The sequence below is a fragment of the Debaryomyces hansenii genome (genome assembly GCF_000006445.2).
Source record: "Debaryomyces hansenii CBS767 chromosome F complete sequence".
NCBI classification, from domain to species: Eukaryota; Fungi; Ascomycota; class Pichiomycetes; order Serinales; family Debaryomycetaceae; genus Debaryomyces; species Debaryomyces hansenii.
The window spans coordinates 1,211,729-1,237,966 of record NC_006048.2 but is presented as its reverse complement, the minus strand read 5'-3'; the positions used below and the strand labels follow the sequence as shown (position 1 = coordinate 1,237,966).

Here is a 26,238-nt window from a genome sequence, read left to right as displayed (position 1 = left end):
TAACTATAATTGTGAATATTCAATTGTCTTATATTGGACTACCATTTATGCATGAGTGGTGAACAAACTCTGGGAGATAGGAACCCACATGATTCAAGTAATAATAATAATGCTAGCACTTCGCAATCCCAGGAAACATTAAGACCCCCACAACCTTCGAGAAAAAGCTCGGCTGTCTTGTTAACAAAACCGCTGATAGGGAACTTAAATGTAAAATTCAATGCCACACAGGGTCTAGTGAGTGATGCAACAACAGCAGTGAACCTAGAAAATATTGGGAATGCAAATATCGTGTCCCCGGTGGACGAGACTGACTCAGATAATGAGAACCACTTACATTCAGTCAGACTGAATAAATATCCCCCCAGTGAACGTAGTTTATATCCATCAGGATATAATACTGATGAGGAAAACGTTAGTAATGAAAATGATGAAGAAGAATTACAAGAGATACTACATCTGTTGGTTAGGCAAGATTATAGACTTGCGGGTTCAAATGCTATTGATTCAAATAGAAATTTATCATTGATGGATCTAAGCACATTAACTAATGATAAATACAAAATGGATTCGCAAGATGATTTCATTGAAAGATATATATCGATTTCGAAGGCGTCTGATTCAGATTTATTTCACGATAAATTGAAGCATTTCTTTATATTATCAACTGCTGGTAAACCTATATATTCGATGAATGGTTCTGACGATGTTATTATGGGTTACATGGGATTTATCACTACTATTGTCTCCACATTTCAGGAAAATATGAAGGAGGAAATTAAATCAGTTAATTATGGTGATGATCTAAAAATTGTAATTATGAATAAAGATCCATTGATACTTGTTGCTATGACCAAGCTAAAGCATGAAAATATGATAAATAACGGAGGGGAAGAAGACGATAGCGTTTTGATAGGACAGCTTAATACTTTATACAATTATTTATTAGCAGTTCTTTCAAAATCTACCATATTAAAAAATTTCCAGAATAGAATGAATTATGATTTAAGAAAAATATTGACTCCTTTGGATTTCAGCAACTTAGATTCTTTGTGTATGAAATTAACATATGGACTTTCAACTTCTGAACTGCTTACTCCTTATAATATTCCAGGACTCGATTTCTTTTTAAGTCAGTTACTCGATTCATCGTTGCAAAGTGCAAAAATTACTAATACTACTCGTTCTAGGTTGAATTCAATTTTGTTATCGTGTAAGAAATTGAAGATCAAAGATAGTAAGTCTAAAGCGCCGTCAAGGCTCTTCGACATTAGCGATTCCGGTGACAAGGAAACATTCTTGGGAGATGACCTATTATTTGCATTCTTGACGTCGTCGTCTGGAAAAATATTGAGCATGATGAAGCCAAAAAATCACACTTTATCTAAGGAAGATCTCAAGGTTCTATTTACAATGATATCTTCTATTTCTACTCCCTCTGATGATTCGCAGTCTACCGAAGATTTATGGATTCCACTTTGTATGCCCGATTTTAATCCAAATGGGTTCCTTTATGTCTTTGTTAAGAAAATCGATTTGAGTGGTTATGTTATAGTTGATGGAAATCATATTCCACCACAGCCAATTATAATTACATTAATTAGTGGAAATAAAAATAGCTTTTTCCAGCAACAAGAATTGTCCAAACATATTATTAGTAGTATGATAAACAGTGAAAGCTTTCGAAATGCATTAAGTTCAGAACTTTTAGCATCTAATAATCTATCTATATTGAATGACATAAAGGTACCCTTGATCAAACATTTTATTTATAGACTGAAAAGATACAATCAGTGTTTTATGAGTAATGCCAGACACTTCAATAATGAAAAGGGTGATACAAGTTGTGTCACAATATTAGAATTGGTTTATTTCTATTCTACTTTGCATAACAATAAGGCCACTGATTTTTCAAGCGAGCCAGCGATTAAGAAACATAATAAAAGACTAACATATTCTAAATGGAAAATTTCTGGAAATACAATAGTCGGATTCATGCTTTCTGATTCTACCTCTGAATTTTACTGTTTATGTAACGGCGATATTACTTCCCAGGACTTGATAAGGCAGAGTTTGAAAATAATTAAATGGTGTGAAAAATATCATAGAAGAATATTTGTTGGAGATGGAGTTATCTTTTAAAATTATATATCTATTATATAGAATTATTTAAGAATTGCTTGTTCAGCAGATTTAAACACTTCAGTTAACTTATCAGTATACTGTTTATGTAATTTTTCAAAGTCTTTGAATACTTTTTCTTCTGCATCACTTAACTTCTTCTTTTTATGCTGTTTTTGAAATTTATTTTTAACGTCACCTCTTATAGTGGCTAAAGATCCGTTTGCTCTACCAGAACCATTCTTAAATCTTTCATACACTAATTTTAATTGTTTTGCATTTTCCTTCTTGCTCTCGGTTGTTAATGGAGGCAATGGAACCTTCAATGTTTGCTTATTTGATGGATCAATCTGGGGATTCATATTCAAGTCTGACCCTAACACCGCATTAATAATTGATTTAACATTGGATGGGTCAAAAACTGTAATCATGAAATTTCTTCCTTTGACAGTAGTTTGTGCTACGGAAGTGAATCCAACTTCACCATTTGCAGTTTCTACTATCAACTTATCAAAAATATTTGGACTTGTTTTACCTAATTTTGCTTCGTTTGCTTGTTTACTGAATCTTTCAATGACACCTTTGAACTTATTAGTTGCATCATCAAAGTCTATTTCTGGTACTTGGTTGTCCGTATTATCTTCCTCTATTTCTTGAACTTCACTCTTGTTCTTATTTCCACCTTTAGCCTTATTCTTTTTAGCTAAGATTGGCGAAATTTGGAAATTACGTATAGGAATGCATCTCGACGAAATAATTGGTCTTTGACAAAGTGTCACAGCTCTGAAAGCTTGTGATCTAGTTAACAATCTAAGCATTTGTTGTTGAAAAGAAGTATCCTCTCCAGTCGTACAATCTTATATCGATAAAAATCACTAAGAAAAAGTTTAGATTTCCTAATACGGTAATATATGTAATTTACAATCATATCAAAAATATAACATTATTAAAAGATAGTCTATTTAGTCTCCGATTGTAACTGTTCCAACACCTTCATACATGAATGTGCTTCTCTACCAACTTCACCACCCTCCTTTATTAAATTTTTCAAATTCCTAAGCATTGGAGCCATGAAAACGTCAAGCATAACTTTTCGTCTGGTATCTATATCCTCTGTCGAAACGGTATCCAAATCATTTAAGGAAAATGCATTGTCATCTTTTTTGGTATTTTGTTGTATGTCTGTGTTTTTCTGTTTCGGAACTTCTTGAACGAATAATTTCAAAGATGCAAATGGTTGAGTGCTGGACGCTAACAAATATTTGTACGATTCAGGATGAATCATCTTGATCTTTGAATAATCCAATTTCCTTTCGTTGCTACTTATTGGAAATAATGCAGCTGATAAAAATGCTCTTAATATCGATAAGTGATGAATACGTGCTTTCTTGCTTGGGCCTCCGATAGAGGAACTAGTGGTGATGGCCAAGGAAACTGCTTTCTTATCATTCGTCAAGGTCCACGATAATAATGTAAAGTACGACTTTAGCGTCTTGATAAAATATGAACGCACTAATGACTCTGTTGCATGGTCGATTAACACTGATAAAAATTTGGTCGAGCTATTTCTTATATCTGGTTTAATATGGCTCATCGCCAGATGTATAAAAAGAATAATAGATCTTATGTGTAAATCCAACAAGCCAACCTGTTGTGTAGCACAGGCTGACAATAATGATGTCAAGGCATTCCGAACATTCTGAGACTGATCAATTATTAATGGCACAATACTGGTCAATATATCTTTGTAGAGCGATGGATTGGATGGTAAATGTTGTTCAATATAATTCAAGACCTCCTTTCGTGTAACATCAGAATGATGCTTTGTCAATGAAAGATGATGAGCCAAATCTACTTCATATTTTTTCTCTGTATTGGATGTCTTTTTGTTAATAGTTTGATTCGGTATAGAAATGGATTTGGCGATGAATGAGGTATCGGTATGGTTATCTGGTTTAGCAGCTGTTTTACCAACTCTCAATTTCGCCTTAACGAAATCTTTCTGCTTCTCGGCCTTCTTTCTCTTAGATCCCATGTTGCTAATATATGTATGTATATGATTAAGCTTATTCTAATCTAAACTTATAGTAGGACTGAAAAATTTAAATATGATGCCCAAGCCGCACTTAAAATTAAGTAAACACAGATATTACGATTGTTCTAAACAAATATTCAGTACATTCAAATACTATGGCAAAATGGCATCGCATGAGTTTGATGGAAGCTTCTTACAATCATTGTCGATAGATGATAGTAATTATGTAACGTCTCAAACTAGATATGAAGAAACTTACGATAACGATGATGATTACATGGAAATAGACAATACGCTTGATTTAGGTCCGCCACCATCGAATTATGACACACCACCACCTGAGCATGGAAATGTAGATCGGTTGACACCTACTACGAGATTACAGGAATATATTGCGTCGCCGTTCCAATCAACCCCCATAAGTAAGGACGAAGGTGCAAATTTAGGTGGCATGAAAAGCTTTTTCATGAAGAAGGAGGACGAAGATAACAGCAGCGTGGTGAACGATAGAGAAATGACCGAGACGAAGAATTCAGGAAGTGATAATGATAATAACGACAGTGAAGTTCAAGAAAGAGAGAATGGACAAGAAATAGATCAGGATTATTCCAGAAATGCCAGCGTAGTATCTTCTATTTCTCATTCGATATTATCACCGACAACTCTAGGTGCCAAATTGGCGATCATGCCGAGACAAAAATTACTACTCCCATCCAATATGGATAATCATGAGTCTATTGATTATGAAATCGATACAAATTCCAATAATGAAAGCTATAGCACCAATTACGACACATTTGGCAATTACAGAAGTACGCCAGAATTAAAGCATAGAACCGGACAAAGGAATATGAGCTCTTTTAGCTCAAGTGATGCTAATGCATTTTTTGCCAATAAGTCAAACAGGAACAACGATATCGAAGAATACACCTACAACCCAATAAACGGGGATTATGATTCAAATGATTCGAGAAGTACTATCAACAATTCCATGAACCAATCGTATATGTATAGGAAGAATATGAATAAATTTCCAGTTAATAACATATTCAGTCCAACCAGCAACTCGTGGACAACACCGCTACAGGTTCATCATCATCACTATTATACTACCCCTATTAATCAATCAGCGACTCAGTTGGCAAATCCAAGCCAAACCGAAATACTGAGCCAAATACAACTGCAAACAGGGCAGTTGCAGCACCGAGATCCAGGCCTGATACAAGTCCTAGATCCGAATCAATCCTACAATTTCCATCCGCAGAACAGAGATATTAGTCTACCTTTGCCGTGGGAAGCAAACTCTAGCCCGCTGGAAAAAGCTTCGTACATATTATCTTCTTATTTGCAGCTAATTATAAATTTTGTTGCTACATGCTATGCAGCGTATTTGGTTTACTCCATCATTCAAACTGTTCGACAAGACATTAAGCATAAGCTTTCTCAACAAATTTCAAATGTGCTAGTGGAGATCGAATCTTGCAAACGCTCATATAATGATAATAACTGCTCTCCGGACCTGATTGTCCCTATATTAGAGAAGCCATGTGCCTACTGGTTAAAATGCATGAATCAAGACCCATATAATGGAGGCGGAAATAAGTCCCTGATCAGTGCGGAAACTGTGGGGATGATTATAAACTCCTTGATAGAACCGTTAAGTTTCAAGTTCTTTCTTGTGATGTTCGGTTTTGTATTGCTAATATTCGCTTGCAATTTTACCTTTGGGTTTATAAGGGCAAAGAGTTACTATGGATGGAACAAGGAAAGAAATGGTGCTCAACCTGCTATTGAGAAATAGAGACCATCTTTCTGCTATCTACAGACATAATTCGGGTTTAGATCTATATGTGGATTGCAACCGAACCTACCATTGCCTCATATTCAATAAAAAAGAACTTGTTGCAGTTTCTTGCAGAACAATTTAGCCGAGGTTAAATTTTGACAGACCGAGGTCAATATTCTCCGAATAATAATTATCGCCGATCTTCGTTATGTTCAATGGAACGGGATTTTATTCAATTACTGTTCTGTCTTGTAAACTTTTCAAATTACTTTGATGATTCTAATGTATATATATATATATATGTAATTATATTATGTAAAGCGTATTATAAGAACAATTCTATTGATGAATATGTAGAAAAGAACTATATCGCGATAATCTCTTCAAGAAAAAATATGAAAAGTCCGGTTCGTACATATTTACAATAGTTAAATCCGCCCATCGGACTATGGCAACTGACTAATCGAGACCTAAACATATATATATATTCTTTGTTCCTGACTGTAGATAATCTGAGTAGAAGAATTCGCTTCATATTTTAATAAAAATAGCATACATCATCATTGGTACTATAGAAAAAGTGCAATAAATATTATACACAATGGGTATTTTTGGCACTTCTCAAAGTGAAGAACAGCAATTGAGAGATGCATCAAATGTTCAAGAGACTATTCGCGACCAGGCATCATCAGCTAACCTCTCTGCATATGCGACTGCTGAAGAAGACTTAAACGAAACTGACGAAGAAGACGTTTCAAACCAGACTGGACGGGTTATTAATGGAACAGCAGATGCACCTGACAGCTCAGACACAGATACCGGATCTTATATGAAAGATGTATATGGAGATGAAAAGCCATCAGAGAAGTCGTATCCTGACCCAGAATATAACATCAGCAACGAAAGATCTGAAGGAAAACAATTGGCGAAAGATGGACAGAATGAAAAAGAATCGTTGGAAGGAACACCTGAAAAATTAAACGAGGTGAATTCTCAATCGTCAGATGAACCTATACACATTGAAAAATTAGACTGGGATTCGCCAGATGATAGATCTAATCCTCAAAATTGGCCACAATGGAAAAAATGGTATATTACATTTACCGTGGCGCTTATTTGCTTGTGTGTTTCATTGGGTAGTTCTTTATACGTTGCGGGTATTCCAAGCTTAATGGTTGAATTCGGAGTATCGCAGGAACTTTGTATCTCTGGTTTGACATTCTACTTAATTGGTTTAGCAGTTGGCCCTGCGATTGCTGCCCCAATGTCTGAAGTATTTGGTCGTCGTTGGATTTACTTCTTTTCATTACCAATTTCAATGTTATTCGCGATGGGGATTGGTTTATCAAAGAACATCCATTCGATTTTAATTTTAAGATTCTTCTGTGGTTTCTTTGCTTCGCCAGCCATGGCGGTCGCTGGAGGTTCTATTAGTGATATTTGGAGTTTCCAAGATATGGGCTTCGCTATGGCTATGTTCTGTTTAGCACCTTTCTTAGGTCCAGTTTTAGGTCCTATCATTGGTGGATTCGCTGCTGAACAGAAGGGATGGAAATGGACTATGTGGATTTACTTAATGGCTTCAGGCCTTATTCTTCCTTTCGTCTTACTCTTACCAGAAACCTATAAGCCAATTATTTTAGCACATAGGGCTAAGAAAAGGGGTATTAATTTGTACAAGCCCCCAGTAAATAAGCAATTTGTCAAAAATTTGGCTGTCAATAACTTATTACGTCCTGTGCAAATGTTAATGGTTGAACCTATCGTTTCCATTTTCACGATTTATATTGCGTTTGTTTTTGCAGTCTTATTCGGATTTTTCGAAGCTTACCCAATTATTTTCCAGGGTACCTATGGTATGAGCTTAGGGGTTTCTGGTTTACCTTTTCTTGGTGTTGGTATTGGCTTAATAGGTGGGGTTATATTTTTCATTATATTAGATAAAACAATCTACAATCCAAAAAATCCCGATGGTACTAGAGGTAAGAGAGACGAAAATGGTAATTTTATTTTTGGTCTTCCAGAAAATAAATTGCTTTCTGGTAAGGTGGGAGCCATTTGTTTACCCATTGCATTATTCTGGTTAGCCTGGACTGGTAGAACAAGTTCAGTTCACTGGATGGCTCCAGTTGCTGCTGGTGTTCCCTTTGGATTTGGGTTGATCTTGGTATTTTTCGCCGTCATTTACTATTTCTCAATGTCATATCCACCAGCGTCTCTTGCATCTGCATTGGCTGCAAATAACTTAGTACGTTACTTGTTAGCATCTGTTTTCCCATTATTTACTGTTCAGATGTACGAAAGATTACATATCGATTGGGCTACTTCATTATTTGCTTTCATTGCATTGGCCATGGTCCCTGTGCCTTTCATTTTCCAGAGATATGGTGCAAAATTAAGAGGTAGGTCCAAGTTCGGTTACGCGGCACTCTTCAAAAGGATTGCCGAGCAAAAGGCTGCTGCTGCTGCTGCTGCTGCTGCTGCTGCTGCTGCGCAAAAGGCTGAACCTGAAGCTGCTCCTGGAACAGATGCTTCACATAATGTTTGATTGTGCATCTGTTATCATTATGAGTATACATTTGCATTGCAATAAATTCTTCATCAAATTCAGAATATTTAATAACTAATAATAGTTATACCAACATAGTATAACTTAATAATTACATACTAATAATAATAATAATAATAATAATAATAATAATAATAATTCAACCTAGTATCATTTATATCATTAATTTTTGAGCTCTAATCATGTAGTCTATGCACCTTTCTATAGAGGTAAACTTTCGTGTCTTGAAAATTCATTTGTTATTCCATGACTGAAAGATAAATCAATAGTATCATATATATGTGTCAAATACCTAAAATGTTAGTTCGCAGCATGTTTTCTCATTTCAGTAAAAACAATATTAATAATCAGCACCAAAGACCGCTTTCAAGTCTTTATCTCCGTATTATTGTTCAAACCTTCTATATTACGCTCATATTATAGTGATCTTACTATAAAAATAAAATAATACCCTCTTAGCTACACCAAAATTAAGGGTGATTTTGGTACTCGTTGTAAAATCAATTGCATTAAATTGAGAGCAAGGTCCGCTTAATAATATAACAAATTATATTCAGAAATCTACAGCATAAAAAACAAGGTTTATAAGATCCGAATTGATTTGTAAGCTTTGGATCAAATATATAGGGTATCAAATTACCCATTCATTGAATGAGAGACTGAAATATCAGTAAGTTGAGATTATTTGGGTAAATTAACTTTAATGAGCGTATCCAATACCTCTGACAGTAATCTGAGCGACGAGACCGCAGATCGTGATTTTATGTATAGTGAAGGCCAAGAACCTAAAAATATTTTAATCCCTGAAGCTTCATATTTTCCTCTAGATGTAGAAAACTATAGTGGATCCAATAATGAGCTAACATGTGAAGTTAATAATATGGATAATGATGGGCCAATATCTCAGGGTCAGCCCTCTAATGAGAACTATACCAATGATGGCTGTAATATATCTTCTGATCATTCATCTTTAGAAGATAATCAAATTAATGCTAATCATGGTGCTGTGGATGTTAATAAACTAAATTGGGATTCGTTAGACGATAAGGATAACCCACAAAATTGGTCAAAATGGAAGAAGTTGTATGTTACATATTCTGTTGCACTCATATGTTTATCTGTTACCCTTGGTAGCTCGTTATATGTTGCTGGTGTGCCAGAATTGGTGAGAGCGTTTGGAGCTTCGCAAGTGCTTTGTATCTCTGGCTTAACGTTCTATTTACTAGGGTTGGCATTTGGCCCCGCGGTGGCTGCACCATTATCTGAAGTCATCGGTCGCCGGTGGATATATGTATTCTCGTTACCGATTTCCATGTTATTTACTATGGGTATCGGCTTATGCCAAAATATTTATTCTATTCTTATTTTAAGATTTTTCTGTGGATTCATCGCTTCGCCTGCATTAGCTGTTGCAGGTGGGTCAATTAGTGATCTTTGGGATCCATCGGAAATTGGAACTGCCATGGCTACTTTCTGTTTAGCCCCCTTCCTTGGTCCAGTTTTAGGACCTATGATCGGTGGTTTTGCGGCTGAGCACAAGGGTTGGAGGTGGACAATGTGGGTTTCCTTAATCATTTCTGGTGCAGTTCTTCCGTTCGCAATATTTCTTCCTGAAACGTATAAACCCATAATCTTGGTCAAAAGAGCAGAAAAAAGAGGAATGAAGTTGAATAAGCAACCAATAGACAAGCTATACTTTAAAGACATGGCAAAAATCACATTGTTGCGTCCAGTGGAGATGTTGGTTGTAGAACCAATTGTTAGCGTCTTTTCTATCTATGTTTCGTTCATCTTTGCTGTATTATTTGGGTTCTTCGAAGCATATCCCGTTATCTTTCAAGGTGTATACCATATGGACCTAGGTGTTTCAGGACTACCCTTCATTGGATCGGGTGTCGGACTACTTATAGGTGTCACCTTTTTCGTCATAATGGACAAGTTCGTTTATAACCCTAGAAACCAAGATGGCACCCGAGGGAGGAGAGACGAGAATGGGAAATTGATTCTATCTGCTCCAGAAACAAAACTACTACCAGCAAAAATAGGTGCGTTTTGCCTCCCTATATCGCTTTTCTGGTTAGGCTGGACAGGCAGAACCGGTTCCATCCACTGAATGGCTCCAGTTGCTGCCGGAGTCCCATTTGGTTTTGGCATGATCACCATTTTCATTTCGGTGATCTTCTACTTCTCAATGGCGTTCCCTCCTATTTCGGTTGCATCCGCGATTGCTGCAAATAACCTATTGCGCTATATATTGGCATCGGTTTTCCCACTTTTTGTGACCCAAATGTATCATAAGCTCAACATTGGCTGGGCCTCGTCGTTGTTCGGTTTCGTTGCGTTAGTCATGGTTCCTGTTCCCTTCCTCTTCGGAAAATATGGTGCCAAGTTAAGAACTCAATCCAAATATGGATATGCTGCACATACGGCCAAAATGGCTCCAAATAGTCCGCTGCACCAAACTGAACCCGAAAGAAGTGAATTCCTGGACTCGTATGAAGATGATGTTGCGTACAAAGTCTAATAATAGCTATCTTTATTTGACCCCCATTCTAGATAATAGTCCGCTGCACCAAACTGAACCCGAAAGAAGTGAATTCCTGGACTCGTATGAAGATGATGTTGCGTACAAAGTCTAATAATAGCTATCTTTATTTGACCCCCATTCTAGATTTCCGTATCCTTTCATATCTCATTACAATTCGTTGTATCGGTTAAAATTGTTACATACACAATAATATAATATAATATAATATAATATATGAATATGCTATTCCTATTATCTCTGAAGTATGTATAAGCATTTACTATTAAAGGTCTCTTGAATTGCCGTACATAGCACTATTAGTGTGATCTTTCTTTTAATGGATCGTTCAGCTTCGGTAAGAACAGCTCTATAAAGTAAGTGAGAGCGTTCTCCATCTTATCGCGAAAATCCCATTTAGTATAAATAGCGCCGCATTTCACCAAAATTTATAATTATTTTATTCTTCTTCAATCGAAGGTTTTAAATTAGTGTTAATATACCGATTATAGATATCATATTGATAATATTGATTGAAACATGGCACCAACTTCAGTAGAAAAAACAGTTGAAACAGCGGGAAAAAATTATGTGATGGGTGAGGAAGGGTCCCACAACTTGGCTAAAGGAATGGAACATCCACATAAGCTACCTAAATTTGAAAATCCATACGATAAGAGAAAATGGATGTTGGAACATATGGCAGGAGCATTCCGAGTATTTGGACGTAAAGGATATTCGGAAGGATCGGCCGGACATATTTCACTTAAGGACCCAGTTACCCCAGGAACGTTTTGGATTAATCCATTGAATAAGCACTTTTCGTTAATAAAGGCGAGTGATTTGGTACACATCGACTTGGAGTGTAATGTATTGGAGGATGGGAACCAGGCAGCGGTGAATGCAGCGGGGTTTTCGATCCATGCGGCCATCCATAAAGCCCGTCCAGATATAGTTTCGGCTTGCCACACGCACCTGATTCATGGAAAGACATACCTGACTTTTGGAAAGGAGTTAGAAATGATCAACCAGGATGTATGTATTTTTCACGAGAGACATTCTGTTTTCAGTAACTTTGGGGGAGTGGCTCTAGACGAAAGAGAAGGAGAAGAGATCGCAGAAGCGCTTGGACCCGATGGGCTTGGTGTCATTTTGCAGAATCACGGGCTTCTTACCGTTGGTAAGACTGTTGACGAGGCAGCATTCCTTTTCAACTTAATGGAAGACTCTTGTCACGCACAGTTGTTAGCGGATGCTGCAAGCGCTGGAGGTTACAAGAAGCAGTTTATCAATGACGAGGTTGCTACCTATACACGCCATATGACTGGTGACCCCGAATCATTATATGCTGAATTCCAGCCTGATTTTGAATTGGAACTTGAGTTGACTAATTCTGCTTTCCTCAAGTAATATAATACTATCTCAGGTATTGCTACTAATACTAATGCAAATAAGAGTATGCGTTAGCAACGTTTTCTTTCCGGTATTGATTGTTGTTCGCTAATTATTATCTTTTTTAGTTCTGTTTAAATTACATAGGTTTGGTTTAATCAATGAAATGTTTCGCACATTAAATAATCTTTAATATAGACATACAAATAATATAACACATGCTATTTTGTTATAATTACATCATACATATCTATATACATGTATATGACAATGCTCTGATCTAACTCTCATTCTTTTCTTTATGCAATTTTCTTATCCCTTTGGCCCACACCTTGACGTCTTTATCGTAAAGCCCCTTTTCGACTCCCGATATGAATCCTTGGGGTTCATTTAATAAATCCCATGGTGATTTTCTCAAATTGTCATCCTTTATTAGACAAGAATCGATAAATTTACATAATATATCATCGAACGGTTGATTTGTTGTTGTGTTAGTCTTATTGGCTAAGGAAGGAGGCGCCTCGTTGACGATTCTTTGCAACAAATCTAGAATACCCTCAGGGCCTTGAGGACCTTCCTCCTCACCATCGTCTACCCAAACAGGGATTCCCCTTGCTAATTCGATCAACATTAAACCCATAGACCAAACATCTGACTTTACACCATAAGTCAAACCTTGTATTCTCTCTGGTGACATATATGTTGATGTCCCCACAAAAGTGTCCGCCATCGCGAGCGAATTAGTCAATTCTCTCAGGACACCGAAATCACATAATTTAAATTCACCTTTATGATTCATTAGGACATTGCTTGGTTTAATATCTCGATGGATGATTTTATGCGTAGAATATAAATAGGTTAACCCCGATAGAATTGCATAGGACAACTTCTTTAATACAAATAAGGGAAATTGATTATTCTGACAAAGTGGTAAGATTTTATCTAAAGACCCACAATTACAGTATTCCATGCAAATCACTATTGTGTTGTTATTATTAATAAAAGCTCCGTAAAATTCAATAATAAATGGAGATTGGCATTCGTGTAATATCCGTAACTCCCTTATTATCTGAGTCTGAATGACACTTTTCAGATCGATATGTATTATTTTTTTAGCCATTGTTTTCTGTGTTGGAATATGAAGGATCTTCGAAACAGTCCCTGAGTTCCCAGAACCCAAATTCTTCAACGTCAACAAGTCATTATTATTCAATTTTATCGAGGATGTCGTCGCGATAGGCGATTGTTGATCTGTTAAGTTTAGAGAATTCAAATTTGCATCGTTCGGAGATGATGCACTAGATTTCGTTGGAGATATGGAGGAAATAACTGTTTGTCTTTTTCTGCTTGCAATCGAAGGGTTCCTCTTATTCATATTTGATAACTCAAGATTCGAAAAATGGTTTATAATAACATCCGTAGACGACTGTGTATCTGGGTCTATATTTCTATTACTTTGATTGATGTTTAATTTACCCTGTGAGTTCCTGTTTAAATTCATCAATGGTGCTGGTCTAATTCTACCCGACTTAGAGCTAGGTGGGTATCGTAATCCCATGTCTGTTGACGTATTTTCTGCTTGCGATGCTGATGGTGTAGATGTTGTTGATGGTGAGTCTAATGACAATTTCTTGAAATTCTTACGTTTCAATGTCTTGGATTCTAATATCAGATCCTCATTTGGTATAATATTGGTGGTTTTTGCTTCATTTTCCTGTGAATTCGGGATTGGGGGTAACTTCTTGTCTTTGTTTGATCCTATTGAAGTCAGCGAATCATTATTCAATCGCATCATTTTGAAGCCAAATTATTATATCTTCTAATTATTATCGGTAATTCCTAAACGATACGACCAAAAATTCCTTGTCAAACTTACAAAATGATAGTGAATGTGCCTATCTAGTCTACCACTATTCCTTTTGATGGAATAAATTACACTTAGATCCGCACTACATACTATTCTCGAAAGATGATTTATATACACAACAAATAAATAAGCTTGCTTCAATATTGATACAATTAGAAATATACTGAAAATAAATAAATAGATAAACCTAGTAATACAATCGTAGTCATCATAAGACAGTCAATTTAAAAAAACAATTTTTTTTAATTTCCGTTCCCAGAGGGCATGTGAGGTTGATGGGCAACAGCTGCGGCCATAGCATTTTGAAACTCGACTGCTGCCCTGTTAGCTTCTTGTTGGTGATGTTGTTGTGAGTATTGTTGCAGCTGTTGTTGAATTTGGTGTTGGTGTTGCTGCTGTTGTAACTGTTGATTATGTTGATGTTGTTGCTGTTGTTGCAGGTGCTGTTGATTTTGGGCCTGAGCTTGGGCCTGAGCTTGGGCCATTGCTTGGTTGAAAGCCTGCTGTTGAGCGATAGCTTGGTTGTATTGTTGTTGGGCTTGTACCTGTGCTTGGGTTTGTGCTTGATTTTGAGCTGGCACCTGGACATATTGCTGAGGGTTGTACTGTTGAGATATTGGATGTTGTGCTTGAGGAACAAAATTACCCGTATTCGATAACATGGCCATAGTGGCTTGATCGTTAGGCATCATAGCAACATTATTGTTAATAAGAGGGATTTCGGTCGAGGTTTCGCTGTTGGTTGATCTTTTCTTTCTGGTACGACAATTGACGCACACCTTATGTTTACCAATGTCAGCAGGGTCCAACGTCTTAGCACATCTATTACAATGGCCTCGCCTCTCCAAGTTCGTTCTTCTGATTTTATCGTTTTCTCTACACCGCTGGCAAACTTTGAAGTTCCCAGATTTAACTCTATCCTTCAACTTAGCGGACTTATCATCACCGGTGATGATTGAAGCATCTAGAGGGCCCGAACAGTGCACACATTTCCCTTGCGCTGCTCTATTAGCTTTCCTGGTTCTTAAGTTCTCTCGACATGACGGACATAAAACAAATTTCTGCTGGTCGGCCGGAATTTCCAGTCCACACCGACGGCACGCACCCGATTTATCCTTGGTCTTCTTTTGCCAACGACGAGACCGTTTCCGTTGTAAATCTCGACAGTGCTGACAGAGCTTGTAGATCTTCGGCTCTGCCAACGGCTTAGGGCCTTGTGTATTATCATTTGATTGAGGTATTATTATTGGTTGGTCAAACTCTTTTTTGCACCTAGTGCATGACGATCTTAGCATCTGTTCCACACTATCGGACTCTAACCGGACTCTAGGCTTGATCGGCGACTCATCAATATTCTGATTATTCACGATCTGTTGTTGGATATGCAATGGTGGGATGGGTGCCATCAACTTGCCATCCTCCATTTCTTGCTGCTGTACCGGTAACTGCGACATCTGCTGGGGTATATGAAGATTGCTCTGCAAATTCCCTTGCATTTGACTGTTTGCTAGTTGGTTTTCTGCCATTTGCGTGTTCGATAACTGGCCACCTGGCATCAGGCCCGTCTGTATCTGGTTACTTGGTATACTATTGCTTGGTATTTGGCCACCCTGCATGCCGTTTAGCAGGTACTGCCCTGGATAACTTGCATCGTGATTCAACATCGCCTGTGCCGTCGCAATAGCTGGGTTCGACGGGTTCGACAACTCGAACGCCTCGTTCTTCACCTCTCGTCCGTCTCCACCACTATTGCTGTCTCCATGGCCTCCTACCCTGTGGTTGCTGCCATCTCCACCGCTCGGTCCCGCATGTCCCACGGCCATGTTGGCATTAACCCTAACACTGTTCTCTCCAGAATCATTATTATTATCGCTCACCATACCGCCGTTATTGTTGCCCACACTATTATTTATCATCCTACCCTGTTGTATGTTATTATGCAACTGGGGATCCAACAGTGAATCAACACTCAAAAACTGTTGCTCCATACTATTATATATATTTCATTCACGTATATAGACGCTAATATTTTTGCAATTGTATCTTCTGGTTATGAACTTAAACTTACGGTTATGGTCGTTTATTTTGTTTCATATAAACTACCTATATATGACTAGAAAATTCCATAAAAGAGGTTCTCGAGTTTGTTTTTATATAAATTAATTATTGGTAACTGGTGCACGACATCACAGCAACATTGCCACTCTAACAATACGATATTGTACACCATAAATTAGGGTGTCAGAGGTAGGAATGGGCGAATAATGAGATGCTAGTGTCGCGTAAGGTGTTTTACGTGAATTGTAGGTCAATAAAGGGATCTTGGATGAAGTTTTTGCATTATTTAGCGATGGAGCGACTTGCGATGGGGACATAAATATATATGTCCAGGATTTGGGACATAAATAGTAGTGAATATAGTGGAATAACCAGCGATGTAGCGGAGTATGAGATGGAATTGGTGTATACATATGTAGATGCAACATGGATATATATGTGGAGGTGATTGGAGGTAGCTTTCAAGACAACTTGAATCCGACAATTCCACTAGATCAGTTCCGTTTACGGTTCCACACCATAAGGCCCGCTTCGCCAGCCCTGTAGGCCCCGAGACCTATCAACAAGATACCAAGCGACTTGACCGAGTTCTGCCACCATATGGGGTTCTTGTGAACGTTGATTTTTCCCTTCAGGTCTTTGAAAAGCGAGTTCAGGTTGAGGTAAAGACCACCTGCGAACGACATAAGCGACTGGATGGCGGTGCATGGCAAGCACGGCTCGTCTGGGATATCCCTGGATGGTGGAGGGTTGAATACTGATAGTATATTAGACATATCGACGCTTGTAGGGTGGTACTGAAGGCGTAGGATGTAAGATGGGGCGAAAAAGTAGCAAAATGGGTCGAGGTTGGAACTAATACAGTCGCACCAATATGAAAAATATCGGAACTAGTAGGTTCTGCTTTTGCCATTATAAGACAAACATGAATAGGGTGAACGGAAGATTGTTAAGAACTAGGATTCCTCGGGGTTTTCGTCGCTATAGTCAATACAACTACCAGTATCAGCAGTACCAGCAATATCAACCTCCAAGGACATCATGGACTAAGCGTATTTTATATACGGGGATTGGACTCGCCGGATTTGGGTCGTACGTTTATTACTTCTGGTGGCCTAAGCATACATTCCCATCGTCAGTAGCCAAGATATTGCGTAAGGGATTGTGGGCTGAATCTGACAAGGGAGAAAACGATTACCAATTGGCATTGAAATACTATCTCGAAGCCATCAACCATTGTCACGAAATAGAAGTGGATCCATTGAGTGACGAATACACGGGGATTCAGTTGAAAGTAGGGGAAATGTTTGAACGATTGGACATGTTGGAGGATGCAGCATTTGTCTACAATGAGATTGCCACTCTCTACTTGAAGGTATTGACAGCAACCCCAAACTCGGAGGATGGAAAGCGGGTCAGGTCGAGAGACCATCGGGCACATTTGATCCAAAAAGACTTACGTTTGGCTATTAAGTTGGTAGAGTTGAACAAGGCCAATGCCCAGTTGTCCAAGGCCATTTTGATGACCCACTTGCTAATTGCACAAGATGAGGTGCACAAGAAATTGGGACCCAACGGTAACATTTCACGATTGACCCCCAACACTTCTGGATCCGACTATAAGGCTACCATAGATAGCACATCCATTGAAATAAGTAATGATGGTATTACCACCACTATAAATAAGAATCCATCGGCGTGGGAACCATTTGTGGACGAATTCTTCAATGCCATGGACTTGTTGACAGCAATTTGCATTTCCACAGGAGACCTTGCTATGGCATCCAAGGTAAAAATATCCATGACTGAATGGATGCTTCTTGCTGATGTTGAGCCTCACAAAGTGTTGTTATCTCAATGCAACTTGGCGTCATTGCTTTATTTACAAGCAGAGGAGTACGAATCGAAGGAAGTCGCCTACAGAAGAAAATTCTTTGAGGATTCCGGCCTCAACTTTGACGACTATAGGAATTCTTCCCAAGAAACTTTAAAAGATAGCGACGTATTGGAAAGGTTGGATAAAGAAATAGAGGAACAACAACGTAATGAGTATCTGCTGGTGATCCAAAATAAGGAAAAGTGCATAGAATTATCTATAAAGTCTTACGAATCGGTTCTCGAGTTTGCTAAAAATCTTCCTCAAGAAATAATATCCAATAATAACACCATCAATGAGACTGTGGCATTAGCAACTTATGGATTAGGCGTAGTTAATTTACACTTAGCACAATATGAAAAGGCAGAGAGGTTGTTACGTGAAGCAAGGGTCAGATCCAAAACCTGTGGTTATGATGATTTAATTCTTGAAATTGAAAGAGAATTATCCAAATTATTCAAAGAAAAAAAGCTGCTTGAAAAGGGAAAGAGAGCTAATAAAGGCGATATTGAAATGGACATACATATGAAGAAATAGACTTCATATCAATTTATATCATAATATTTTTTATATTAGACATTGTACATAAAATGCTGCGAATTAAGTTCTCATGCTTGATTTCACCATCTTAACCTAGGACTAAGCTAAGAATGTTTCTATCACTGTAATATTGCTGATCTAATCAAATCACTGAGTTAAACTATTTATTTTTACTTATTAATAGTTTTTTTAGTTCTATTTACTGTATTTACAATTAAATGCGATTAATGTAAGAAATTTTTGCAATATATAATATGCTCACATAGATTAAGTACCCTTGTTAGTTTGATATGTCATGATGAACTTTAATTAGAACTTTATAAAAAAATTCAAAAACCCAGCCTATATAGTAACATCATATTTTGTTTAAGTAAACATTCTCCTACACAATCTTTAAAAAATTAGAATCCACCAATTCTTACGCTATGATTAAAACATTGACATACAAATAAATATTAGACAACTATATTGAATCTGTACCAGATCAATGATGATTTAGTACTAGGAAACATAAACACTAGAGATATTCTTTGTAAGAAAATTTGGACCAATATACAATATATTTATATATACTGGCCTTACAGAACTTAGCTTACTTTTCTTTTCGTCTTCATCAACTACTTCAACTCTAAATTAGTTTGAAATTGTCTACTCTCTTTATCTAGACCCATACATTACTTATGCGTCAACTGTTACAACTTTTCTTCAACATTCATGCTAAAATTGCAATTAGTTTTATTCTCAATACGCAAAACAGTTCAGATTCTTTGTACAACTTGACTTCTTGAGAATCTTCAATTCTTTAGGCTATTTCAGATATAAATTTTACATTCCATCAAGACCAAATACATATTTCAATTCACTGATGTCGGATTCCATGCTTTTGTGAGTATTCCATTCATTCTTGGTGACAGAAAATGCAAAATCAATGATATACACTTTTCCGTCCTTTGCGCAAAGTATATTTTCTGCCTTTATATCCCCGTGTATAATTCCATGCCTGTGAATCACGTCCAACTGTACCCTGGCCTTTCCGTACAACTCAATATCTTTGTTATCTAACGGTATGGTTTCTATATAATGAAACAAGTTGAAATACCCTTTGGTGAGATAGTATCTATCAAGGCGGACTTTCATGTATCCTCTCTTGTGGGGTACATAGCAGCTATTGAACCCCGGATCTCTCGATAATACTCGGTACATCCATCTTTCGTTATTATAAGCCTTAAGACATAATTTTAATAGCTCTTTCTTGCTGTATTTAAACTTGCCGTGTTCGTTATTGGCCATTCGGGGATCGTAGAACTTTGCAACGAGCTTTTCAGTGTCCTCAACATGACGGAGCAAATACTTCTTCATGTAATGGGCATCAATTGCAATAAGCTGCGAATTATAAATATCACCATTCTGCATAGTTATATGATCATTGGCTGTGAATTCGAGAAGATCTTCTTCTTCCATCTCTTCATCTTCTTCATCATGAGACACTAATGTTGTCGATGATTGTGTACCAGCAGTACTTGGTCTACTACCGGACGAGCTATCTGATCTTTCAGTGTTATACTCCAAGATCTCGGTTTGCTCCTCATCCTGTTCCGGAGTAGCCCATAAATATTCTCTCAATTTAAGCATTCTTTCCTGTCTAATCTTTTCTGTTTCATCATCAACATAGGCAGTGTAAAAAAAATGCATAAGTGCTTCTCGTAACGTAGGCGCTGCCGAATGACAGTCCAAAACTTTATATCTAAGAGGTACAGTCTTGTGCTCGTGAAAATCTACTTTACCTTTGAGTTCATTTATGTTTCTTTCGAAAATATCTAGGTCAATCTCCACAAAGATAACAATATATGAATCTGTAACAATACCCATATTTGTTTTGAAATAAACCATCTGGCTGATCAATTGTTTCATGAATTTATTGATATTAAGTTGGTTAAAAATATCCGTTCCAATCATAGAAGTACTCTGTCCTACATACGCTGGTAGTATCGGGAACATCTTAACTTCGATAGTACAGAATACTTGCCCATTTTTGATAAGATGTAAGTCTGACAGGACCTTCAATGTTACACCATTCGGGGCTTTTACACTCTTGATGTCCGGCTTGAGTTTTATGCCTAAATGTAAAGTTTTCAGCAAAAACGAGCAGACAGGCTGAACTAAGTGATCTTTAAACTCGAGTTTGTAAACATTCTCCAAATCTTCATCTCGATCAATTAATTCATAATCAACGAAAGCAAATCGTGAGATACCATTGATTAGCTTTTCATCAGGCGATAATATAAGTATGTTCCGTATAGTACTAGATACTTCCTCGTCGTCAATTCTGGATATATATTTATCATCGTATTTAAACGGGGAAAGGCTCATGGAAAACCGATTTACAGACCCAGTACTTTTACTAAGTGCATTGCTATGATTAACAATCTCGTACTCACACATCGGAAGTGATAACAAGAAACGAAGGAGTTTCTTACTAAATTCTTGATCACCGTATTTTGTCCACGTATTAAGATCCAGATATTCTGTACTAGGTGTCCCATCCTCTATGAATGTTTCTAATCTGCTTTCATCAACTCTAAATAACTCCTGGACGATTGTTTTGTAATCCACCACTCGTCCATTCCACGAGGGGAAAAAATCATGATAGTTATAAGTATCCGTGATTTCTCTATCAATACAGTTTTCAACTGCTTGATATAATGGGTGTTGAGATAAAAAATACTTGAAAAGGGTATTTGACTCGCTCATTTAGTCCTTTTTATTGTTTATTATGTCTCATGAACGAGGCAAATGTTGTACTTTTGAAAGGAATCTGAAGCCTTTTATGCTTTCCATTTGTTCTGCAATATCAGAAATGTGGTATGCTAGTTGCATCAAATTTGTTTCAACTATTCAAAATTCAATTCGTAAGCTTGTAACTTAAGACTTCTTGAAACACGGAATCATATATTATACCCGCTATCTGAGCAAGAGAAGCGCCCATTATTTCTAATATACATTGGTCTAGAATTTTATTTGAACTCCAAAATTTGATGCTGAAATTTTGTTACTCTCTTCCTAACTAAGCGTCAATCGGGTATTGTAAACATTTATATTTTGGCATACCAGGCCTGCAATATCATCTAATTCAGTTTTGCATGTCTTCAACACTAAAGGAAATGAGATACCTGGAGAAGTGATACCAAGGCATCCTACGCATATCAGAGCGAACCGCGCGCTTAAATGCAACCCAACTTAATAGGCTGATGATTAGACTAATTACTCCCTATTTAGTTTATGACTCCTAAGCCTCGTTTGAAATCCACGGGAATATTCCCTCTTTTGCCTTCAACCCTAAGTGTAATAGAGCCAATCGAAATTTAGAGGAACCTACTTATGCGCTAATTATACAAAATAGATATGCTAACTAACTTGTATAAAAGCATGTTCTCTTAAAGTCTCCAAGGGTGATGCGGTGGCTCAATGGTAGAGCTTTCGACTCCAGATCGAAGGGTTGCAGGTTCAATTCCTGTCCGTGTCAATTCCTTTATTTTTTATAATTTTTTTTGTTTCCATTTATAATTATTTTCCAAACTATTTCTAACTCCCAGCCACGTATATCATTCCATATAAACCCCCCATAACAATTCTATGTATATGGCGCCCTTTTAGCTGTTTTAACTCTAGTGTCTTGCTAATTATGGCTAAAAAGAGGTAATCGCACTACCAAACTGATAAATTTTGTTGACACGAATCGAATGGGATCGAATAGAAAAAACAGTGTTCAAGTAATTAATTTGGAGGAATACAACTTCAATTGATAGAAAATAAGTAAATACTTGTATTTTGAAAGTTTGTTGGACCGAAATAATTGAATTTATTTGAAAATAATTTTCGTTAAGCTGATTTCAAAGTCATTTTTTCATTAAAGTCCTATTTTTCAAGTCAAATTCAATAGAGTAAAATAATAACAGAATGGTTGTTTTAGCTGCATCAATATGCACTCGTGGTGGTAAAGCTCTTTTATCTAGACAATTCAGAGATGTGACTAAGGATAGAATTACTGCATTGTTGGCCAATTTTCCAAGTTTGATTTCGAATTCTGGGTCACAACATACCACTGTGGAAGATGAACACGTTAGATATGTTTATCAACCATTGGAAGAATTCTACATAGTGTTGATTACAACTAAGCACTCGAATATCTTGCAGGACATCGACACATTGCATTTGTTTGCTTCGACCGTCAGTAACATGTTGAGGGTGGTGGACGAAAGAGAGATTTTTGAAAATGCATTTCAAATTTTAAGTGCGTTTGATGAAATTATCAACTTGGGGTTCAAAGAGAACTTGACGTTGTCCCAAGTTCAAACATTCTTAGAAATGGATTCTCATGAAGAAAAGATCCAAGAAATCATCGAAAGAAATAAGGAGTTGGAGGCTACAGAAGAAAGAAAGAGACGCGCTAAAGAAATTCAAAGAAAGGAATTAGCTCGTCGTAACTTGGAACAAACATCGGCCCCAATAATAAATTCTTCCTTTGGGTATGATTCTTATCAGAACCAATTCAATTCATCTAACCAGTCTACTTACCAACCTACACCAAGCATCGAGCAATCGGTTTCAAACACGACTTTAAGTTCGAAGCCTGTATCATCCAGAGGTGGATTACAATTGGGAAAGAAAACCGGCAGGGTTGCAGAACAAAATCAACCATTACTCACCCAAAATCAACCAAGTTTCAGTCATGCTGCTGCTACTCAAGTACAACAGCAAATTCCAAATCAACCAGCTTCTTTCCCAGTTTCGCAAACATCGTCTCCAGCTCCACAGACTCCAAAAGTCCCAAACAATGGTATATTAATTACAGTCAATGAAAAAGTCACAGCTGAATTAACTCGTGAAGGTTCTGTCGTCCTGTCTGAAGTTAAAGGTGATTTGCAATTAAGAATCAATAATACAGAATTAGCAAGTTCTAAAATTTTATTGAAAACTGGTGATAAATCAAGTGGTGTTCAATATAAAACTCACCCTAACGTTGATCGTAATTTATTCACGCAACAAAATGTTATTGGATTAAAGGATAAGACTAAGCCATTTCCTTCGAACGATCAATCTTTGGGTGTATTAAGATGGAGAGCCGTTGGTAAAAACGATGATTCAAGTTTATTGCCAATTGTTATTACTGCTTGGGTTACTTCGAACGATGGAAATGCAGATGTTACCTTAGAATACGAATTAACGTCTGATTATGTTGAATCTCATCAAAGTCAAGGCTCGTTAGAAAATATTAAGATCTTAGTACCATTACCTTCGCCGGATGTTAACTTGAAGGACGAATCAGGTAACATTGGTTATGATGTCACTGAATATGGTGTTGTGTTCTCCATTGAATCAATTCCATTAGATAATCCTCAAGGATCTTTTGAATTTTCTATTCCTTCACCTGACGAAGATTCATTGTTCCCAATGGAGCTTCAATTCGATATTAATAAGACAGATGCCAATGAAACTGATACATGCTTAGGTAAGGTCCAAGTGCTTGATATTGTGTCTAATAATGAGGATGAAGAGTCATTACCTTTCGATTTACATTCTAATTTATCATCTGACGGATACCAAGTTAGCTAATGCTTATGAACAAAAAAAGGCCCAATAGTCCTCATTCCTATAGTATAATCAATGTTATCAATAGATTTTATTAACTTGCAATTTTCTTTATATCTAATTTGTGATTTTTCTAGTATTTATAGCTCTTTCCTTGAAAAGTTTAGAAATAACAATATATTTATATAAGAAATTTACAAATAGATTTATATTACGTAAATCAATACAAAAAGATTGTGTAAACTATTCATCTCTAAAGTACAATGGATGCGCCATTAAGGGCAACAGAAAAATGAATACCTAATTCATATTTATGATTAAGAATTTCAAGCTCGCTAAGTATTTCTCGCCTTGGATCAGACAGATTAGGAGCTTCCTTGACATGATTTATCACTACATTAAATCCAGCTAAGGGAGCCATATTATGTCTGTTAGAAGATGGAATCAATGCAAGGATTTCATCATTCAAAACTCTTAATTCATTAATCAAATGCGTAGGCATTATATGGCCATATAATTCATTCGTTGATACTATTTGGCATGTCGAACACTCTAAAATAATCCCCTTCAATTGTTTCTCAGGGTGTAATAGCATGGGTGCAATTTTGCACCAGATTCGTTTATTTTTACCCAATTTCGAAACTGTATCAGCTTCAAAGTCTCCAAATATTAATACACTCGAATTAGATAATTCATGTGTTACTAAAAATGCAGACGATATGTAGTTGTTATAATTTTCAAAGTTGTCATCATAAGTGTGACGTGAGTAATTTGGCGACTCTGGTCTCTGGGAAGTATTCTCATCATGAGGCACCATTTTTCCATGTGATAGATCAAATATAGTAACCGAATAGGTATCGTTTATAGAAAATGTCTGCCAGTATTCGTGTGATGATAATTTAACCATGTTGAATTTAGACATGTTTGGCCAAACTAATCCATTGAAAACATGTCTTTGTAAAGTATCGATAGTCCCCCTAGAGCCATATACATTTTTAGGTGACTCCTTGCAGAACCCAGCAGAGTTTATCACTAATGCAGCTATATGGTCCATATGAGCGTGGGATATCAAGTAATTGTTCATCAACTTGAATATTTCTTGGGACTGTTCATATGGTGATACCGATGCAGACAACCCTGCAAACGGCCTTGTAATCTTAGTCTTGAAGCATTGTTCCAACGAAAGCATGTCATTATACATTCGCAGCTGTTTGGATTGCGGTGAAATATTGTGTAGTTCATTATATATCAATTCACTTAGCAGTCCAATACCAGAACCAGCATCCACGCATATCAATTCATTGGGTAAATTATTCGATAAAATTTCATTGTAAGATACATCGCTAGACTTCAACAACATTGAGCATGTAATGCCTTCTACAGGACCACCTGATGCCCCTAAGAAGGTTATCTCAAAGCTCATGTTAGTATAATTTGATTACGAAAGTTCTTGTTCGCAACAAAACTTATCCTCCAACCTGTGATGAACGCTAAGAGATAGTATATCTATAGAATTTCTATAAATATCAAACCCTGATGTCTAATATGCTAGTGTTTTAATGATGGATTGCTTATATCTTGAGGCACACGGAATTGGATGCGGACAGACAAGTAAACATGGATTAATTAGATAGTAGATGGGGCTATATTTGTGTGAGATTTGTGGAGATAGAAACTACACTCTATTTTTCAGCATGCAAATTTAGGCATATTCTGTACAGACTTTGCAAGTTTACATGAAAAAATCAAAGGGAATTGTCAATTACGGGTAAAATACCAACCTTGTTAAGAACAGGATGTTGATAAAAGAAATGGATTTCCCGAATACAAGGGGAAGAATAAAATATAGCAATATAAAGAAAGGTCAAGACTTACAGACTT

At 36.9% G+C, this 26,238-nt stretch overlaps 14 protein-coding genes and 1 non-coding gene across 15 annotated transcripts; 8 read left to right on the top strand and 7 right to left on the bottom strand. All coding sequences in view use genetic code 12, as the record gives it.

The window, feature by feature from the left end:
* Positions 1-51: 51 nt before the first annotated feature.
* On the top strand, positions 52-2,142 carry DEHA2F14652g (DEHA2F14652p; the record flags this gene model as incomplete). Its single annotated transcript, XM_002770778.1, has 1 exon — positions 52-2,142. The coding sequence occupies one exon, from the start codon at positions 52-54 to the stop codon at positions 2,140-2,142; it is 2,091 nt and encodes a 696-aa protein (XP_002770824.1).
* A 23-nt stretch (positions 2,143-2,165) lies between these two features.
* On the bottom strand, positions 2,166-2,939 carry DEHA2F14630g (DEHA2F14630p; the record flags this gene model as incomplete). Its single annotated transcript, XM_460998.1, has 1 exon — positions 2,166-2,939. One exon carries the CDS (start codon positions 2,937-2,939, stop codon positions 2,166-2,168), a length of 774 nt encoding a protein of 257 aa, XP_460998.1.
* A 140-nt stretch (positions 2,940-3,079) lies between these two features.
* DEHA2F14608g (DEHA2F14608p) lies at positions 3,080-4,156 on the bottom strand (the record flags this gene model as incomplete). The annotated part of the gene is made up of 1 exon (XM_460997.1): positions 3,080-4,156. The coding sequence occupies one exon, from the start codon at positions 4,154-4,156 to the stop codon at positions 3,080-3,082; it is 1,077 nt and encodes a 358-aa protein (XP_460997.2).
* Positions 4,157-4,319: 163 nt separating this feature from the next.
* On the top strand, positions 4,320-5,957 carry DEHA2F14586g (DEHA2F14586p; the record flags this gene model as incomplete). Its single annotated transcript, XM_460996.2, has 1 exon — positions 4,320-5,957. One exon carries the CDS (start codon positions 4,320-4,322, stop codon positions 5,955-5,957), a length of 1,638 nt encoding a protein of 545 aa, XP_460996.2.
* Positions 5,958-6,543: 586 nt separating this feature from the next.
* DEHA2F14564g (DEHA2F14564p) lies at positions 6,544-8,490 on the top strand (the record flags this gene model as incomplete). The annotated part of the gene is made up of 1 exon (XM_460995.1): positions 6,544-8,490. The coding sequence occupies one exon, from the start codon at positions 6,544-6,546 to the stop codon at positions 8,488-8,490; it is 1,947 nt and encodes a 648-aa protein (XP_460995.1).
* A 724-nt stretch (positions 8,491-9,214) lies between these two features.
* Positions 9,215-10,624, top strand: DEHA2F14542g (DEHA2F14542p; the record flags this gene model as incomplete). Its single annotated transcript, XM_002770777.1, has 1 exon — positions 9,215-10,624. One exon carries the CDS (start codon positions 9,215-9,217, stop codon positions 10,622-10,624), a length of 1,410 nt encoding a protein of 469 aa, XP_002770823.1.
* A 951-nt stretch (positions 10,625-11,575) lies between these two features.
* Positions 11,576-12,445, top strand: DEHA2F14520g (DEHA2F14520p; the record flags this gene model as incomplete). Its single annotated transcript, XM_460992.1, has 1 exon — positions 11,576-12,445. The coding sequence occupies one exon, from the start codon at positions 11,576-11,578 to the stop codon at positions 12,443-12,445; it is 870 nt and encodes a 289-aa protein (XP_460992.2).
* A 262-nt stretch (positions 12,446-12,707) lies between these two features.
* Positions 12,708-14,222, bottom strand: DEHA2F14498g (DEHA2F14498p; the record flags this gene model as incomplete). The annotated part of the gene is made up of 1 exon (XM_460991.1): positions 12,708-14,222. One exon carries the CDS (start codon positions 14,220-14,222, stop codon positions 12,708-12,710), a length of 1,515 nt encoding a protein of 504 aa, XP_460991.2.
* Positions 14,223-14,536: 314 nt separating this feature from the next.
* On the bottom strand, positions 14,537-16,282 carry DEHA2F14476g (DEHA2F14476p; the record flags this gene model as incomplete). The annotated part of the gene is made up of 1 exon (XM_460990.2): positions 14,537-16,282. The coding sequence occupies one exon, from the start codon at positions 16,280-16,282 to the stop codon at positions 14,537-14,539; it is 1,746 nt and encodes a 581-aa protein (XP_460990.2).
* A 564-nt stretch (positions 16,283-16,846) lies between these two features.
* DEHA2F14454g (DEHA2F14454p) lies at positions 16,847-17,128 on the bottom strand (the record flags this gene model as incomplete). Its single annotated transcript, XM_460989.1, has 1 exon — positions 16,847-17,128. The coding sequence occupies one exon, from the start codon at positions 17,126-17,128 to the stop codon at positions 16,847-16,849; it is 282 nt and encodes a 93-aa protein (XP_460989.2).
* Positions 17,129-17,226: 98 nt separating this feature from the next.
* Positions 17,227-18,765, top strand: DEHA2F14432g (DEHA2F14432p; the record flags this gene model as incomplete). Its single annotated transcript, XM_460988.2, has 1 exon — positions 17,227-18,765. One exon carries the CDS (start codon positions 17,227-17,229, stop codon positions 18,763-18,765), a length of 1,539 nt encoding a protein of 512 aa, XP_460988.2.
* Positions 18,766-19,593: 828 nt separating this feature from the next.
* Positions 19,594-21,519, bottom strand: DEHA2F14410g (DEHA2F14410p; the record flags this gene model as incomplete). Its single annotated transcript, XM_002770776.1, has 1 exon — positions 19,594-21,519. One exon carries the CDS (start codon positions 21,517-21,519, stop codon positions 19,594-19,596), a length of 1,926 nt encoding a protein of 641 aa, XP_002770822.1.
* Positions 21,520-22,219: 700 nt separating this feature from the next.
* DEHA2F14388r lies at positions 22,220-22,291 on the top strand. Its single transcript has one exon. It is a non-coding gene; the product is annotated as a tRNA-Trp (tRNA).
* Positions 22,292-22,725: 434 nt separating this feature from the next.
* DEHA2F14366g (DEHA2F14366p) lies at positions 22,726-24,381 on the top strand (the record flags this gene model as incomplete). The annotated part of the gene is made up of 1 exon (XM_460987.1): positions 22,726-24,381. One exon carries the CDS (start codon positions 22,726-22,728, stop codon positions 24,379-24,381), a length of 1,656 nt encoding a protein of 551 aa, XP_460987.2.
* A 229-nt stretch (positions 24,382-24,610) lies between these two features.
* On the bottom strand, positions 24,611-25,780 carry DEHA2F14344g (DEHA2F14344p; the record flags this gene model as incomplete). Its single annotated transcript, XM_460986.1, has 1 exon — positions 24,611-25,780. The coding sequence occupies one exon, from the start codon at positions 25,778-25,780 to the stop codon at positions 24,611-24,613; it is 1,170 nt and encodes a 389-aa protein (XP_460986.2).
* Positions 25,781-26,238: the final 458 nt, after the last annotated feature.